Source organism: Marmota monax, unplaced genomic scaffold (assembly GCF_021218885.2).
Source record: "Marmota monax isolate L192 unplaced genomic scaffold, Marmota_monax_Labrador192_F-V1.1 WCK01_AAM20220418_F8-fsc00048, whole genome shotgun sequence".
In the NCBI taxonomy this organism is placed as follows: Eukaryota; Metazoa; Chordata; class Mammalia; order Rodentia; family Sciuridae; genus Marmota; species Marmota monax.
Window position 1 is genome coordinate 9,335,278 of NW_026694895.1, and position 19,590 is coordinate 9,354,867.

Sequence of the window (19,590 nt, forward strand, 5' to 3'; positions counted from 1 at the left end):
TTTTGAGCATATGCTTGTGTTCAGCAGTTTGTTTGGACTGTGATTTAGGAACTTTGGGGTTTGGATGCCACATTCACCAGAACATTAGAATTTGGGGCATGTCACCAAATATCCTCCTGTTAGTTCTACATCTGTTACATGAAAGTATTAAGCTTGAATTGCAATTTTATATTCAAAAAGCTAATAGGAACCTATACACATTACAATCCAGAGTATTGAGCAGCTCTAGTGAAAAGCCATTCTGAAAACACCAAATAGAATTAATAAAGCCCCTAAGTTTTAGAAATGATTTCTAAATATTTCATATCTTTTATCTGATTTTGTCACAATCTTTGCCCCTAATTCCTCTGTTTGAGTTGTATATTTTAAATGTAAATAATACAGAACTCATATATAGACCTAAGACTCAATAATTGGAGTCTTAACAATAGAAAAAATCATTTTAAAAAGAAGTTTTGAAAATAAGTTACCAATCAAATTAAGCATTTTCAGAGAAAGTAATTTCTTGTTTCAATGTCTTAATGTGATGTTTCTGAATTGCTGCTTAGGAGAGTGAATAAAGGCACTGAATGGAGCAGGTCACCTGAGCTATGTCTAGGCTGTTAGCACAGGGTGCAGCTGGACGTGTTACCTGTGGGTCTCTTTCACACTTACTATGCTACCAGTCTTGGAACAACATGATTAGTATCTGCACAGTCACCTCTTTCGAAGGTCTAGTGATAGGCCACCCAGTAGGAAACCCATTCTTATCTGAGTGAGGTGATAACTCATTGACAGAAAGGTCCCCAACTATGATCCATGAATAAGGGCAGTTCTCATGATATTTTGGATATTTCTTCTGTAACTGAGAAAAACATTTAAATCATTTTGTGCTATGATAGTAGAGTTCAAAAATTGATATTGTCTAACAATACATCATAAATTTATAAATGTGGCTTCTAACATGTATTGATGTGCTTCTATTCATCTTCTATTGAACATTTTAAAAGATTTTGAAATGGAAGTAGAAAACAATTATTTTTGTACACTAAACATTTCAGATGAAGAACTTATACAGCTGGGGAAAAATGGATTTTAGAATCAGATGAACCTGAGTTCAAGTTCTGATTCAGTTACATTTGATCCTGGACAGTTAAATTTTCTAAGGCTCAGTTTCCTTTTCTGGAAAACAGGGACAATAAAATTCTATACTCTGGAAAACTGCACAGATTATAAATAACACAGGTAAACCACTTGGCACATAGTAGATACTTAATGATAGCCATTTTTCTTCTCATATATTACTGTTGTAGTAGGAATACCTAGAAAACCTCTTACAGGGATAGCTGTGACTGTCACCTGTTGTCTCATTCTGGATGCCCAGCCTTGGTGCTTAATGATTATTTGATGAATGAATAAATGTCAGTGTGAACAGATATTTAGGCCAGGTGATTATAAGAACAGTACATTCAATTGACACAATTTACTTCATAGCAAAAAGAAACATGCACTAAAGATCTCTTCAATATTTAGCTCATCAAAAGAGTTACATTAATTAGTAAGTCAACCCATTTTCATAACCAGCTGCACAGCAGACCTAAGTACATTACTTAGTATTTAATTTTATAAGGTTAAATAGTTTAAAAATTCTTACTAACTTAGATTTTAATTAAACATATGTTTTCAGGTTAGCTTGTGCATCATTGGTCACATCATTTCATTACTAGTCATTTATTCTAGTTCTTTTTTAGTTATATATATGCTAAAGCTTCTCTTATATTAATATCATTTTAACCTGTGTGCTTTGATACCACCAGGACTAGCAATTGAAGTCAGATGTTTTACATAGATACATGGGACAGAAAAATAAGTGACCTTATTTTATATTATAAAAAATAAGCCTAAAGTTGGCATCAGAAGAAACAAGAATGTTAACAAACATTGGTCTTTTCCATTATGGATGAATTGAAATATATCACTAATAAAATACATATACTTTGTACATATGAATTTTGACCTGAAATTAAGTAAATTGAGGTAAGGGGTATCAAAACTATCAAAACTACATAATATAATGAGACTACCAATGTCTCATCAAAATGATTGAATGTGTGCTCACTGAATATGGTACATTGTTAAATAGTTATAGAAATCATGTAACTTTAATCTTCTATATGTATAAGATTAAATTTTTGTGTAGAATTAATGAATAAGGAGTCAGTGAACAGCTGGAAGCCCCTTATGGGATAACAATTCTGTTAAACACATAAAAAATAAAGGTTCATAAGATTCCTTAAACTAAGAATATCAAGAAGGCACTAATAATTTTGAATATCTTCTAAACCTTGTATTCTTTTTAACATAAGAGGTCATTGAACAGTTCTTCATTAAATACTGACATCAACACAGAACATATAACCAGGTTGTGAAAGATGGCAACACCAGGAAGAAAACACTTTTGGTTTTACTACAGCAATAGACATGTAGAGTATCCATTTTCAGCATGGTGGTGTGATACAGTCCACAAAATCTAATGGTAGTTGATTAGTAAAAGCCTTAGCAGTTTTCTCATTTCCAGGAGCAATCTGGTTTTTAAAGCTTGCTGTTCTCAAGTAAGAATTATAATAACTCTGCAGTCATCTTTTATTGCCTCCCTGTCATTTCCCACAAATCTGAAATCATTAGTGTTGGGCTCTTAGTAGTTTTTCTAATGTTTTCATGGTCAAATTTTCTGAAGTCTCAACGAATTCATTTCTTTAGTGCTTCCATACAGTTTTTATAATGATTTCTGAGGACTCTATTGCACAAAACATAGTTCTTTTTCTAATGTGTCTACTTTTACATAAACTTGTCTCCTTCACTAATAGTGGGTGAAGATTTACATTAAATTTGGGTTCAAAACCTTAGTGTCAATGGTAAAAATAATGGTTTAGTTCTATAAGAAAATTTAAAGCAATTTCAAGATCAAAAATTCTGGAAATCAGGTTTTCAAGCCTTTTTATTAGAAAACTTAAATTATTACTTTTTTTTTTAAAAAAAGAAGTAGCCAATATTCATTTTTGAATTTTTTCAAACAAATTATAATAAAGGATAGCAAAGTAGGATAAGAAAACACATTAGAAGATAGCTTCCTATTTCATACAACTTCTAGTTACTTTTTCCTATCCATTCACCTATTTCTGTTCAGCAGCAAGAAAAATAATATCCATTTATTTTTGCCTTTTTGGATTTTCCAAGATGAGCTTCATTTACCTGAATACAAACAAAAGCAAGGGGAAACAGCTTCTATATTGGCATAGACCAGGACATGTCTCATAACCAGAAAACCCTGCTTTCTATGGCTTTTTTTTTTTTTTTTTTGCAATTTATAGTCCATTGGTTATAAAACCAACTAAAAGTTGAACAATATTCAAAATGACACAGATTGATAACAAATAACAGAAACATATGGAATCCCCTTATTCTTTCCAATAGACAAATCCCTACCATTCTGTAAATAAAATTATAAATACTAAAGAATGAAGAAAATTTCACAATGGGGAAAGGATCATTTCTTATAATAAATATTTTGGTACAAATTTTTAAAAAAACGTAGAAAAACTTAGTACCTTTGGGTACTTTTTTCTAATAAAACCATACCTGCTTCAGAACTTGTTTGATTATAGCTGCTAACAATGCTGTTTGGTATCACTGGAGTGGAGGACGTTGAAATTCTTGACTGAGGTGGATTGGGATGTAATGAATTTCCTAAAGCCATGCCCGACTGACTGAGCATCCCACAGTTCCCGCTAGCCTGAATCTGATTTATTAAACCTGCAAGATGGTGATTGGGGACTGGACTGTTACTGTGAACAAAGTTAGTGTTTGCATTGTGGCAGTGCACGGCTTCCCCTCTTAAAGGTATGTTCTGTGTCAGTGAATTCTGAAGAACACTGGAGTTCATATTGGGATCTGTAAAATGCAGCTGGTTAGCAGAGCAAGGCAAAGCAGTATTTGAGCCCCCACAACCCGGGGTACTATTGCTACTCAAGTGAGAGCTTTGACAACTCATAGACTGTAGTAACTGAGACATTGAACTGATGGGAAATGAACCCTGACCCTGCTTCCTCAGCAAGTCGGGTCCAGGTTTAGGAACCGCAGAACTATCCATTTGAGACTGTCTTAGCAAACTCAACACTGTGGTAGGTGGCTGTTTTCTTTTCCGTAATGAGTCTTTTTGCTGAGACATCAGCTTATCTCTTAGTGCTGCGCGACCACTTTGCCCTTCACCTGTTGGGAGAAGCATGTTGGCAGTAGGAGGGAACATGGTGTTTAAAGTGCTATGTCCTTCAGTGTTGCCACTGCCGGCAACAGCTCCAGAATTGCTACTGCTGCTACTGTTGTTACCAGCAAGTTTGTTTTGATTTGCTAGCTGTGCTTTGGCTGCTGCTGAGAGTAAACTACTTGCTGGAAAGGAGGCAGCATTGTGCTGGTTCAAGATCTGATTTAAAGGCATTCCCAGCAAACCAGGCTGACTCTTTACAGAACCACTTCCGGCAGATGCAGTAGGAAAAGCTGCACTGCTTGGGGTATTTAGTACATTACTCATTCCAGCAATTAATGGGTTAGGGATATCCTTGTACTGATGATGTCCATCGGACTTGGTAGAAGGGCTTGATGGCATTGATGGCCTTGGGGACCCTATAGTTGACCTTGGTGACCTGGGTGGAACCTTAATACCACTACAAGTGGCCTGGGGTCCTACAGGTGGCATCATGAAATTTCCATGATCTGATGATGTGGAAGATGAGCGTGATCTTTGGGGCGATGCCTCAATCCTTCCAATTCCAGTCCCCATCATGTGCACTGGGGATGTCACTGGAGAAGGGGACAGGGAGGTTGAAGCTGAATGCGGAACTCTTTGTACATGACTCCCATGATTCATATGGCCAGGTTTTACAGTTGGCAAAGGGAGATTACTTGGCAAAGGAACAACAGCAGGAGGCATGCTTACATTCATCACAGGTACCTGAGAGTGGACATTTGAATGGAAACTGGTTGGATTAATGATAACAGGGTTCTGATTCACTGGTTTACTAGGAATAGGGTCAAGAATGCCAAGTGGATCTTTCTCAGATGTTAATGGCTTTTTCTGAAGAGCACAAGAAGGTGGAGGAGGGGGTGGTGGGCCTTGGGGTGGTTTGTGGTGAAACATTGCTCGTGGTATTTCCATATTAGTTGAAAAATTACACATTGGTTTTTTCATTACTGGACTCTTTGTAGTCAAAGTTGGGGAAAGAGGTATATTAGTCCTTCCAGCCATTGCACAGGATGACTGTACAGGAGAACCATGTAGCATTACTGAAGGTGGAGAAAGAGGAGTCCTATTTAGGTGAATAGGACTAGAATTGGGAGCTCCATGAAAACCAGGATTATTTCTTGTGAAAACATCAGGGCTTCCAAGTGGGTCAGTCCGTGGAGAGATTGAACCATCTCCATATATCTGGGAACCTGATGATGCTGGGCTTGGCAGGCCTCCATGGCTGCCACGGAATGGAGATTTCTGTCCGTGTTCACTGCTGCCCAATCTCTGCCGGGGGTAGACAGGGTGGAGTTCTTGTTGCTGGCTTCCAGGCAGTTCTTGTACATATAGCCTTCCCATGGCATTTGACGATCCAATCATCAACTTGAAAGGATTCTTACATTCAGGCATTACAGAATTTGTAATTCCTTCATGAGACTTATTTCTTATTGATCTTGGAGTTGCTGCCCGTGAAGGTACTACTGGAGTTGCATCTGATGTGAAAGAGAAAAAAGATTCTGTTAAGAGTTTTCTTTCTTTTGTGTTGGCAGGGAGGAAAGGAAGGAGGAAATCAGGAAGAAATAGGGAAAAGGTCATCAGGAAATACAAATTTGCAAATAAAAATTATGATTCTATGCAATGAAAAAAGGTTCTGCAAGCAGCTACCTTAAACTTTGATTTAAAAAATGTACTTTATTCTCCTTAGTTGACCAAAGATTCTCAGTAATTGTTCATTAGTCTTGTTTACCTCTTTTCTGTTGAGAAAGCCTAGGCATCTAAATCAGTACATACTGACATCAGTCATTCTAATAAGATTTAGAATATGCAAAATCAAGACTGACAGCCCAGATGGAAGTGGTGATGTTACTATCTTATTGGATTTAAAATTTTTGAGTGCACAATTACAATTGGAAATCATAATCTGTGTGACATATTTATTTTCTTGTATGACTTAAATGAATTTTCATTTCTATAAGAAAATTTGTTACTCTATAAACACATCTATTACCTTACTGAAACCTTCTCAGGATAGCTACAGTAATATTTCCTTATCTCAACATTTTCATTCTGAGAGTAAGACTCTTTATTTTTGTGAATTACATGAATGGAATTCTGCATCTTTTAAAATAGGAATGATAACAAGAATAAATGCAGTGATATTACAGTCATTCTTAGCTTCATGATGTCTACAACACTGTAACACTATAATTTCTTTGCCCTTTGTCATTGTTGTCAAAATGGCTTTAATCAACCAATTTAGGTAAGAGATTACAAATCTTTTATTAGGATAGAATTCTAATGTAAAATTCAATGGAGTGCTAAAACCTTCAGTACTGGGCTGCTATTGAGAATTCTCTTTTTACATGAATGCATTTCTCCCTCTCTGGCTTTTTGGAATCCCTTCAGTTCTTCTGGAGATCAGACAGAATAGAGGCAACAAAAGCAAGCTGGTTCATCATACAGAATTTTCACTCTATCATGTTAGGATTCTAGGTTTCAGTTTCTAAGCCCCTACGGATGCTTAACTCTTTCATGAAGTTGTGCCTTCTAAAACAGAGATGGCAAATAAAATTTGTTTCATATGCCAATTCCCATCAATTTATAGAGGCTGATTACAGAGCTGTATTGAAAAGGATGCTAAGCTCTAGATGGACTCTGTGAGAAAATGCCAATGAGTCTGTCAGGGCACAGGAGATGAAAGTCATACCCTTCTTACTATATATTTGCCATACTATTTATAGAACCAAAACATATTAGCAAATATACTTAGATTCATTTTCAATCAGAGGTATACTTATCTAAAAGGTGAAATGCACATTTAAGATAAATACTTCTACTTGCTAGACAGTATACAGATGAAATCATATAATAAAAATTTTTAAGGTAGTCAGTCACAACCTGGGACATACAGAAGTCAAGGTAGAGTGCATTCAAGTAGTATGAGAAAGCAGTGAACATATAGTTTTCTTGGAAAATGCAAACTTTCTAATTCTAGCATGGTAGAGGTTATTTAATAAGGTAATTTTGAGATATAATATAGAAAATGTTGAGAACCAATAACATAACAGAATGGCAGCAGATAAAGTCATTTGAAGCCTATTTTTAAAGTTTGTAATTAAAGAAATAACATTAAAAATATGTAGGGTACTATGCTTGCAATATAGTAACAACAGTTACATGTAATCATATCACTAGAATTATAATGGGACTGGCTGTGTTCTCTTTAATCATAATCACTTGCTTGCATCTTTTCTCAGATAAAAATGTATTCATATAATTATCTATAGTTCAGTGATTAAAAATAATATGAATATTGGCATTTTTATATTCAACAAAAAGAATTTAGACAATTGCTGTGTTTTAGAAGGAATTTTGTCCATATTTAAGGCAAAATAGTTATCCTCTTTAAAGTAACAGAAATACTAAACAAACTAGCAAAAGTCAGGCTGAGGCTATATGACATTTAGGAAGTAAGGTATACAAGAGTTGGCAAGTGTAAATACCAGGCACCCACTTATATTCAAGTAGACCTTTTAAAGAATAAACAGTAACAATGTAAATGTTTATATATTTATTTAAAAGGAGATAAAAGCTACTATGTGAGACTTTTGATTTTTAATTATTAAACCTCAACTTCATGAAATAATTTAAAGTTATGGAAAAAATGCTATTGCTGAAGAGAGTAAGAGTAACAATCCAATGAAGTGTAGCACTTAGAAGGGATAGAAATATACCAATTATTGCCTATACTAATTAAATATTTATCGTAAATTTCAATAATTAAATTTGTATGTATAGGTATGACAAAGGACTTAGATTAAGATTCTTCTGGGTCTTAAGAAAGGCAATAAGGCAGACTGTAGAAAAAGGTAAAACTGTATGACATAATGTGATGTGAGATCAACAGCAGACAAAAGTACGTTCAGAAATACATTCAGGATAATATGCAAAAATTAAAACATCAAGGTGGCAGGTTAAAGGCAAATTTTAAATAATTTGTTATTATTAAACTTATGTTTAAATTGTTGCAACTCTTTTAATTTAAAAATTGTACCTTATTAAAAGAATAACATTCCCTAAAAGTTTTTTTTTCCTTATATATCTTAGTATATAGAAGTGGAGCAATTTGTAAAAATTAGTCCCGTTTATATTTAAAGGTTAGAGGGTTGTTGGAAAGAGGCTTTATGCTTATTGCTGCAAAATCTCTCTTCACCTGAGTTCTAAGTCAGAGATTTTAATTACCTGTATGATGTAGCAATTGTTTTTTTAACATTCCAGGCTCTCAATAGTTTGGCTGCAATTTATTATACTTCTTTAATCTTCCATTCAAGTTAGGTTAGTTTCCACATTATACCTTAACTATGTCACACTCATTCTGAAGAATAATTTTCCTATTCCCTTCATATGCCTAAATCCTATTATTTTCCCAAAGCTGGTCTAAATCAGGGTTCTGCCATGAAGCCTTCTCTGAGCTCTACAGGTCACATTCATTGTCCCTATTTTTCAGAACTTTGCAGAACAGTATCAATTACCCCTCATCAACTCATGCTTTGGTGCTTGCCATATTTCATTCTGAACCACTCTTCAAGTCTTAAGCAGATTGTAATATTTTAGAGGGAATTCATATTCTTGCCTTTACAAAAAGAGGTTCCTCAGTCTCAGAGTATAATGGCACAAAGCACATACTAATCACAAAGGGAAAAAGGGTACTTTACAATGGAAAAATTGGATGGACACAAACTTAACCAAGCAATCAAACAGTGTCATAGATATGGGTGAAGGTGTTTATCCTGATGAGGCTATGACTTCACCCATGCAGAATTCTTATCAAATGTGTATTACCTGAGTATGAAGAAACCATCAGGCAAATCCAAATTGAGGAACAGCCTGCAAATCTAGTTGGCCTGAACTCTTCAAAAATTTCAGTCCCATGAAGGACTAAAAACACTGGGGACTCGATATAGATTAAAGAAATGTAACACTAACTGCAGTGCACCATCTTTGATTGCATTCTGGTTTTAAAGTCAATTTTTTAAAAAGTGAAAAGAGATATTGTTAGGAAAACTGGAGAAATTAAAATACACTTCATGTTAGACAACATTTTTATATCACCGTTAAATTTCCCAAATATGATCATTAGATTGTTGTTACGTAGGGGAATGTCCTTGAGGGGTAAATTGTGACAATACCTGCAACTTTCTATAACAAAATATAAATGGTTTTCTAAGCAAATGGTAGATGGCTACTTAATGAGCCATCCTTGCACTTTTTCTGCAGCTTTTAATTCTTGAAAAAAATTGTGTGTGTGGGCTGGGGTCGTGGCTCAGTGGTAGAGCACTCACCTATTACACGTGAGGCCCTGGGTTCGATCCTCAGCAGCACATAAAAATAAATAAATAAAATAAAGATATAAAAAAATTGTGTGTGTGTGTGTGTGAGGGGGAGAGAGAGAGAAAGAGAGAGAGAGAGAGAGAGAGAGGGAGAGAGATTGAGAGTGAGTTGAGTGGGGGCTCATAAAAAGTTCTTGGCAAGATGATTTTTGTTTAGTAGGTGTTCAACAAATAGTTATCAAATGACTAAAAAAAAAAAGAAAAAAGAAAAGAAACAGCTTGTTTTTAACAAAACCGCTAAATTGTTGGGGATTTAATATCACATCTTCCAATACGGCCCTATGAAAATGGCTACATTTGTTTCCTAAAAACCAATGGCACTTTCTTTTCTATGAGCTCAGCTCTGCACATCTGCATAGCATTAGGATGTGCTAATTAGTGTTTATTCTGATTATGTAACTAGATGATCTGCACAAGGAATTCTGGGAAATAACCTCATGGTAATTTTTCAGAATTAATTTGCTGTTTGCACTAAAATGATAGATCATATAAAACCTTAAAAACACTGTGCATGTTTGAAAAGTGAAATGGGAAAATGCTTTGGCAAAGTGATTTCCAGCATCTCCTTCTCTTGCAATGGAGCGGGGGAGGAGAATTCCTAACCCCTTAGCCATATTACATACTTGTTCCTCCTCCGGGACTGGTGAGCACCAGAGAAGGATGTGGGGCTTCCATGCTTTTATGAAGTGTGGCCACTGCAATGATTTTTCTTTTATGTATGCATAGCTTTGTGACATCTTCATCTGCTTTAACATCTTCTGCAGTTCTCTGTTTCACAGCAGCTCCAGGATCAAAATTAAATACCTGGAAAAAGCACAGTCTTTGTTTAGAATACATCTGCAAAAACATTTAATAAAAAGATCCTCTTTTTTAAAAAGAAAAACATTGTACTGAGATTAAGCCATAAATCTGAATAAAACTTTCTTAAGTTTTTAAACTTAAGGAAAACAATGTTATATAACTTAATAAATACTTCTGCTGAACTTACGGTTTTTAGTAGCAAAATAAATAATGAAAATTACAGTAATTCTCAGATAACCAAGATAAATATATGGAAAAGTTTAATATCTAATAATGTTTCCAATTTTAGATAGTTCCTGATATTATACCAGTACAAAAACAGATAAAATCTAGATATAAAAACAAAACAAAAAACTATGATATTTCTACATGCTAACTTTCCTTTGGCTTCCTTTTATTACTGTATTTATATTACCTTTTCACTGACTTAGAAAATCTACTGCTCTATTAAAAATTTACTTATTAGAAATTTTTTTTATGATGCAGTAACAGTAAAAAGAAAAAAGTTGTTTATTAATTTTTAGTTTGAAAATTAATACTATAAAACATTCAGAGAATGATCTATTTCTATAGCAAATAACATTTTACTATTTTAAGTAATTTTACTTTTTACCTTGTAAAGGAGTAAAACATTTTCATATTTTGGTTATGAGGGTTTGGCTTTACAATTTTAGAAACATCTATGACAGACTTATCAATAACCATGCTAAAAGTAATATTGCAGTTAGAGTAGTTAAAGAAAATACTGCATTACTAAATATTGAGCATAGGTACAGCTCTAATAAAAAGGTGAATTGTGGTTTTAAAGAAATATTTAATATGAATATAGTTTGTCACCTTTGAAAATGACCTGAGTAAATTTCCCACAATCTTTAATCATTCCAAAATGCATGTAAAAGATGTCTAATTAGATAAAAGTTAAAACAAATACATGATTGGAGAACTAATATAAAAATGAAATGCCAAATGAGAAAAGCAAATATATAAAATACCTAAAAATAAAAAAACTGCTGTAGCTCTATTGTGAAATGGTTACCTTGGGAAGAATAAGAGGACATTCCAAGCCACACTTGCATGTTCCATCAGTAAGCAGGTATGTTTTAACCTGCTCCAAGCAAGATAACAAAGACCCACTGGGACTGTAAAAATAGTTTAAAAATACATCAGGAAATAATTTTGACTGCACATATTATATGAAAAAAGGCATAATTTATAGTCTTACTGTCCTTCACAGGATAATATTTTCCTGCTAGGGAAAGCATTTTCTTTGTCAATATTATGCTAGCTACTAAATTATAGCCTTTAACACTATCGCTCTTTCTTTTGTACCAAAATATTTCTCAGAAAAATACAGATCTTCACAGAAAATTAAACAAAAGTATTTTGAAAACCAAGAGTGGACTAAAGACAGGAAAAATACTACTCTTAAGAAAGGACAGAAACAGGCAAGAAAGGAACAGGGGGAAAAAACTACATAAAAGAATCACTATCATTTTAAACTACGACATTTACTTTCAAAGCTTGTTGAGGAAAAACTGAAACTTAGGAACATATTAAAGTTCAAACCAGAAAGTTGGCAAGTCTACAAAAGTCAGAGATAATATATTCTTCACTGTTTATTTTGGAGTCTAAAACCAAGTTGACCCTATGTAAAAATATTTCTTTCTCTCCTTTACCAGTGTGTTTCTTTGAAGATAGATCATTGTGGCCTACTTCAAATTGTACTGAAGAAACATTGTGCAGAGAGGAATCTAACAGAGCTGACAAAAGATGGGAAGTTTTTGAGGAAACAGGGTGTTAGGTAGACAAAAGGTGCCTTGCATTTTTTAGGCTGGTAAGTGGGTAGGTTTTTTCATCTTACTCCTCTCTGGTCACAAAAATTAGTAAAACAGATTAAATACTAATTTAGATGATAGGATAAGTTTTTGATTTTTTATTTACAATGAGTAGTAGTTTAAAATGGGTAATTTACATTTTAGGGCTTTATGAATATCTTGATTTTACAACTTAAATCAGTATTATGCTTTGAAATTCCTATGAACTTTTCATTTGAAATCTTTTATTTATGACTATTAGGTAAAATCCTAACTTAAGCCTTTAGATCCAATTCATCCAGAAACAATACTCTCCAATTCATACACAAAGTATTACACTACTGGCCATAGACTTTCTGCCTCTAAAAAACATAAGCAGTTGTGCAGTCATAAATGAACTAGCCTTAAAATGCAATTCATATTTTGTTTAAGGCCAATTGTCCAAATGACTTGGGCACAAAGAACAATTTAAATGAAAACCGTCATATTTATTTAGGCTACTTCTAAATGATATGCAAGGAGAGGCAACAAGAGGCTTTGGAGGTATAATAATTTCAATAAAACAAAGTCACCAATAACTAACCTTATTGATTTTTCACAATAAGAATTGATGAATTGGGGGAAGAGAAATTGCCAACATTTTGCTTAAGAGAAAGTGTATGCACTGAATCCTAAAGGAATTTCATTGTGAAATTAAAATCAAAGGCAAGAATTCCTAAATTCCTTTACAGTATTCTAGACCTCTTGAAACTCTTCCTCTTAGTCAGTTGGATTCTTTCCTTTAGTTGTAGCTCTTATAATTAACTTTTGGGGGCAATAATTAATGTAAAAAATAGTTACAAGTTTTACAGCATGGATACAGTTTAGAAAATTGGAAACAGGTGGAAAATTTAATGTGTCACCTCAAAATGCTACCAGGAGGCAGGAGAAATTGAAGATTAACCTAAAAATGAGGGGTAAACTATACATTGAGAAGGTAGCCATTGAAGGTAGGCTAGCCTCATACATATATTCAAGTAGTATTTTAATTGGTTATATATAAACAAATCAAACCCAGGTGGCTTGATTTAATTTGAAAGCATTTAACCTTACCTGCAAAAGTCTAGTTTTTAAAATAATTCTCAAGTGTACAGACTTAAATTTGGAGAACTCATACTAACATGATTATCAGAAAAGTGAAGAAGTCAGTCTTGGAAAATTATGAACTGACATTAACTGAAAGTGACTGATCAACTTTTAATTAGACTTCTTTTTTTTTTTTTTTTTTAACTTTTAGACTTCTTAGTTTTTGACTCCCAGACTTGACATGGTTTGCTCATAGCAATATGAAAAGTTGATTTATCTTTCATAAGATGGAGTAAAAAAAATTATCAAGATTTTTAAGTCATTTGCTTCAAGTTGAACATACATCATCTCTTTACAAACTAGAATAACCATAAATATAAACATATATCACTGATAATTTCTTATATTTATAACAAAGTATTTCTGGCACTTTATGAGCCACATTGGTAATAGAAACACTTGGAAAAAGTTATTCCTTGTATCTTTGTCCATCTTTTCTATTATGAGATGAGCTCCACATTCCTTGTGTTTTTATTCCTTCACCTCCTCGAATACAGAGCACATCATTAATATTATAGATATAAGAATTTTATGTGACAAAATAATTTCAGTGGGTAATTAAGTTTACCTCAAGAAGCACTTTACAAGCATACAAATCAACCAACCAAACAAACAATAAACCCACATCTGAACTGACTTTTGAGTTGTTAAAGCATGAAATTATTTGTACCACAGAAAATACCTCATTCATACAAATACATCTATAGGGAACTGAAAATTCTATTGAAGCTGGGATGCAAAGAGCCACATTGAAAATAACAGCATCAATTTAATGATCCTGCTTAATGTGGAATTAATAAAATCTGAAGTCTACTTTTAATTTTTTTATTATATCATGAAGAAAGACTTATGGTAACCTAAACTTCTATATATTTATTGGAAAATTATAAATAAGGAACTTAGATGCCAATTATTTATTAAATAAGACTTAAAACTTCTTGCCAACAGTTCAGTTATTCCATTCAACTTGTTCTAAAAGAGATATAACATGAAAATTTTAAAGAGGAGGCATTTGCATTTAGTTGTATGATTTTTACTTGTAATATGAAGAGCTATCTCCATCATGACTTTATTTTTATTATTACATGCAAGGAAATAGATTAAAAACTGTGCAGAAAAAAATAAGCAAATTATTTTTGGTTAATATCAAGCATTAAGAAGTCTAATAAGTAAGACTGCTAATAGATTAAAAACAGAACTTTAGTATCAGAAAAGTCAGTTGAAGTACTTTTAAGAACAGAGTAATATTGCCAAATGGCATTGGGTCTATTTCCAATATTTTGCATTCTTCTGTGAATGTAGTAATGATGCTTTAAGTTTTTTAGAAATCTTCATATTTTTTTATCCTTATTACAGAGAAGCAGAATGACACCTCATGTAAACACAATTAATGCATAAAAATTCTCTCTGATAATCTATGTCAATTTACACTACAAAACAGTACAGAATAAAAGTACTTGTGCATTTCTAGCACAGAGGTCAGTTATTGAAACTTATCTGAGGTGCTGTCAGTCACAATATTTTGTTCCCTCAAAGAAGAACAGACTCTGCCTCCTTAACTTTGGAACTATGACTTTGGAGGTGACATAGGTAATAAATAAGGGCTCACCTGACATAAAGAACTCCATTTTGATCCACACGACGCTGCCAACCCACAGGAACTTGTATAGCTGGAAGACCTCCTTCCTTGTCCCCTCCGTCACACTCCTTGCCTCCATTCATTTTCTGTGTCTGCTTGGGACTCTCCAAAGATATCAGCATTAAGATGATATCTTCATATTACAGAGCATGATGGCCTTCAAAAATGGGCCAATGCAGCACAGTTTTTCTCAGACTGTACAAAAAGCATTGGGAAGCTTCGGCTCAGTTTGGAACCAAGTCCTTGAACTCTGCCATTGTAAAATTAATCAGTTTCCCATTATACTCTACATTAAATAACCAATACTTAATTCCTAGGGGTGGTTTACATGGGTAAAAATGAGTGCTTACAACTAAGGAAAATCATAATTCACCAATGCTGGCACCTGTCTGAAGTGGGGGAGGGAGGAGTGTAAAGTTTTTAGTTGTACATTTTGTTTTGAACCTTGATGTTGAACTAAAATAATTTCTACTGTTTAGAAATTGGTGTCATTTTTAATTAATATTTTCAGGTACTACCAGCCCTTAAAGGCCACATTTTCTAAACTTTATCTTCCAATCTGAATCCAAGGTGTTGCAGGCTGGTTCATCTGATGCTTTCATGACTTCAGAATTCCAATAATGTAGCCTGAAACATATGCAGATATGTAAACTGTATATTTAATGTTGAAAACTGAGAAGCTGCACAATTTTCAAATAGAATAAACTATTAGCTGTTCCCTATCACTTTGATCTCCTCTGCCATCACAAGAACACATCAAAGTGAACTTGTTTTCTTCTTTTAAATTGATCCACTTACTCTAGTTAAACCAATTTACTTGCTCTTCACCATTTGCAACTTTCTAATTCCTAGACATAGACCCATAATTACGGCATTACAAGTACATACACAGATATATACACACAGAGCCTGCTTCTAACTTGAAATCAAAATGTATTCAAACCTCTAATGTTCTGTAAACCCAAAAATGATGTTAATCCACTCACATTTTGATTACTCCTTAATATTATATGCAGCTATGCTTCAGCTTTCTTTCCTAATCATTAGCATAAAGAAGATAAGGTTTCTCTTTTTAAAAAAGTTAAAGAAAATAAATTTATAGTACATTTTCAAATAGAAGATTTCCCCCCAGTGTTATAGACTGTTCAGATTGGGAGCTGCTTTATAGTCAAGATTTTCAAAATCCCTCACATAATGGTGTACTTTCTTAATTCCTTTATTAAGTCACAGGGTTTTTTTTTGGAGAAAACACATTAACTTGAAACTGTAGTGACCACTGCAACTGTAGAATGCTTATAGAATTCATCTTGATGAGGCTATTGCATAAAAAAAAAAGACAAGTACATTTTGAAAAGATTTAGTACTTAATATTGTGGAAAATATGATGTCACAGTTGGTAGCACCATTTATTGTTGTAAACAAGCCTTTTAATGATCAATTTAGTATTTAGCATTTAGTCATATTGTTGGCCTCATAAAACTACACTAAAAGATGAGTAAAAAAATCATCCTAGTGTTATATGGTGGGACTTGTTATTTGTGATAAAAAGTTTTCAGTGATAGCTTCATCCACAAAATCAAAAAATGTTGTACCTTAAAGAACTGAAATAGAAGTGAAGATGCTCTGCTCTGGAAATCTATGTTAAATGACTTGAGATTCATATGGAAGCTTTAAACTGATTTCATAAAGTTTAAATGAAAAAAATTAATGCATTTTATAGATAATGTTTTAAATATGCATGTATAAACTAACAAATTAAAAAAATGTGAATGAACATGACTATTTAATCTGCATTCCTGAAACTCTATACACCTAAGTTGGTCAGAAACACTTTTTTGGATCTCCTCACTAGGAAAGCAAGAGATTATCTTATAGCAAAGCCCATCAGGTATATGCCTTATTTGTATTTATGTGTAGTCTTGGCTCTGAGACAGTTTAAGGATATGTAATAAAGTAAAGACTCATTTAGCTGTAAATCAGGGACTGTGCTTATGGGTGTGGCCAGCACTGGCAGGAAATGAGAAAGGTAGCAAAAATTTATTGAGGGAAAAGTCAGGATATCAAGAAAAGTACCAAATAATAACAGTCCCAAGGTGGTAATTTGCATCACTGGGCCCATTCCACTGTGCTCTGCTTCTCATGGAAATGACCCACTTAATGTTCTGTCTTCCACTCACTGTACCTTTGACTGTGACTTTTGCTGTTTATCTATGTGTTTATTCACATTTCCTTCAACATTACAGAGCAGTTACTGTGTAGTAGGCACTCTGCTAGCTGCTATGAGTATCATCTATGAACCCCAAAGTGAGCTAACTAGACTCTGAATCTGCTGATTCATTGATTTCGGACTTTACAGCTTCCAGAATTGTGAGAAATACATTGCTGTTGTTTCTAATCTACCTAGTTTTTGGAATATTGTTATAGTAGCCTGAATGGACTCAAGCAGTAAGGTACCACTTTATCCTAAGCATAGTGTAATGTTCAGCATCAATGTGGAAGCCTGGATATGAAAATAAAAATTGAAGTCATCTCCCTGAAGATTGATAATCACTGCAAACATTGACATATTTTCTTTCAATCATTTGTTTTTTAAAGTTTTAAAGCACACACAAAAATGAGTTTCATAAATAAACAAGGATATATCATTACCACTAAAATTTGCAATATAAGCATTTTGTCAGTTTTTTTTTTCCAAATAAAGGACATAGAAAATATTTCAGATGAAGTAAAATACCATCATCAGGTCCCACTTGATTTGCTTTTCAGACCCATTCCTCTCCCTTCTGCTCCAAAGGCAACTCCCATCATGATTCTGGCCTGTATCATTTCTGGTTATAATTTTATGTGCTTATTTCCTACATGTGTATTGTAAACAATATTTGTATTGTTATAAGTGTTTTAAAACTTTATATAAATACTACCATATTATACCATCCTGCAACGTTCTTTTTAAAATTTAACATTGTTTTGGAAACTGTCTCTGCTGAAATATACAGACCTATCTTTGTTGTAGATATACAGTTCAAATGCATTAATTTTTAACATCTGCGTAATATTCTATCTTAAGATTTTACAACTTTTAATCTATCATTATGTCAAGCACATTAATGTTGGGTTGTAGAGCTTGTACATTTTCAACTTTATAGGCACTGCCAAATTGTTCTCCAAAGCAGTTATACTGATTCTAAATATTTTCTATGTAAGTGTGATTTTTTTCTTTTAAATATTGAATCGTCCCATTTTGTATTCTTTTCTTCTTAGGAATTTTACTATATAATTCCTATTAAGTAAAGCATTAAGTATTTTTCTAAAACATGAACATTAAGTACTGGATGGAAAATTTTGGCTATTTATTTAAAATTTTGTTTATTTATGTTCCTTTTGTGGAGATAGCATTTCTCCCAAACTTTCATAATTACAAATAAATCTAAGAGAAATATTCCTGCATGTAAATCTATGCCCACCTTGATAATTCACTCAGAATTATTTGCTAAAATAGAATTGTGTAATTTTAGGGCTCTCGATTCATTTCTTTAAGTATTAGGATGATACTTTTAGGAAAGCACTTCAGGCCATGTGTCTTAAACTTTTGAAACCCATGTATGATTTCTTTGGTTAAATATGAAAGTATGTTCCTCTTGCTTCCAAGACTTTGGAATTTTATGTTATACAGAGACCCATTGTCCAAAATTAGTCAGTCTTTGTTCCTATAGTTTGCATTGTAAAAACTGCAGTTTCTCCTGTTTTCTGAATTTAACATATTAATATTACTATGCTTTTAAAAAAACCTTATATATTCCACATGTTTATCTCTCCTTCCCTAAAGACCTATTTAATGTGGCTTCATTAAAGCCCAATAAAACATGTTAAAAAAGAAAAGATACTGTAATATAAAAGCTACCCTCCATTTCACTAACACTCAGGATCCAAGAGAGATCATATACTTATGACTTAATTTATATGTATTTGACAAACAATTTTGTAGCAATAACAATAAAATTCAAAAAGCATGTTTTGTGTTTGTGTGTGTGTTCTGAGAACACACAATTCCACCAATGTTTTCATTTTTCCTCTTTCCTTTCAATATGCAAATTAAGTCTCTTAAAATTGGCTATCAGTGAATTGAATTTGAGTGACTTGATTTTCTTTTTTTGTATTGGCTTCTTCTGATCATCCAGAATTCAAATTAGATGTCATCTCCACAAGAAAATTGCAAACCCCAGCCACTCTCTTAGACTTTGTTAATTCACTGATACCTCTTATTTTCTGATTATTACTGCTTATTAACTATCTTTCCCTTTAGGAATATAAACACATTCAGAGCAGCAGGGACCTTGTATCTCCAAGACCTATGTTCCTAGTTCTTGATATAATTCCTGGCACAGAGTAGGTGTGTTGGCTAGTTCCTGAAGATTGTGTATATTCTTTTTTTTAATATTTATTTTTTAGTTGGACACAATTCCTTTATTTTATTTATTTATTTTCATGTGGTGCTGAAGATTGAATTGCAAGGGCTCTATCACTGAGCCACAACCCCAGCCCAAGATTGTGTATATTCTA

At 33.3% G+C, this 19,590-nt stretch overlaps 1 protein-coding gene across 6 annotated transcripts in view; it reads right to left on the reverse strand.

The window, feature by feature from the left end:
• Mbd5 (methyl-CpG binding domain protein 5) overlaps positions 1 to 19,590 on the reverse strand; it is a 416,793-nt gene that overhangs the window by 40,685 nt on the left and 356,518 nt on the right. For all 6 annotated transcript variants that reach the window (XM_046426967.2, XM_058573479.1, XM_058573478.1 and 3 more), the window contains 4 exons: positions 15,001 to 15,657; positions 11,489 to 11,591; positions 10,275 to 10,455; positions 3,619 to 5,754 (listed from right to left, as the gene is read on the reverse strand). In XM_046426967.2, the coding sequence (XP_046282923.1) occupies positions 3,619 to 5,754; positions 10,275 to 10,455; positions 11,489 to 11,591; positions 15,001 to 15,152 (2,572 nt within the window). In that variant the 5' untranslated portion in view covers positions 15,153 to 15,657. The remainder of the gene's footprint in view (positions 1 to 3,618; positions 5,755 to 10,274; positions 10,456 to 11,488; positions 11,592 to 15,000; positions 15,658 to 19,590) is intronic.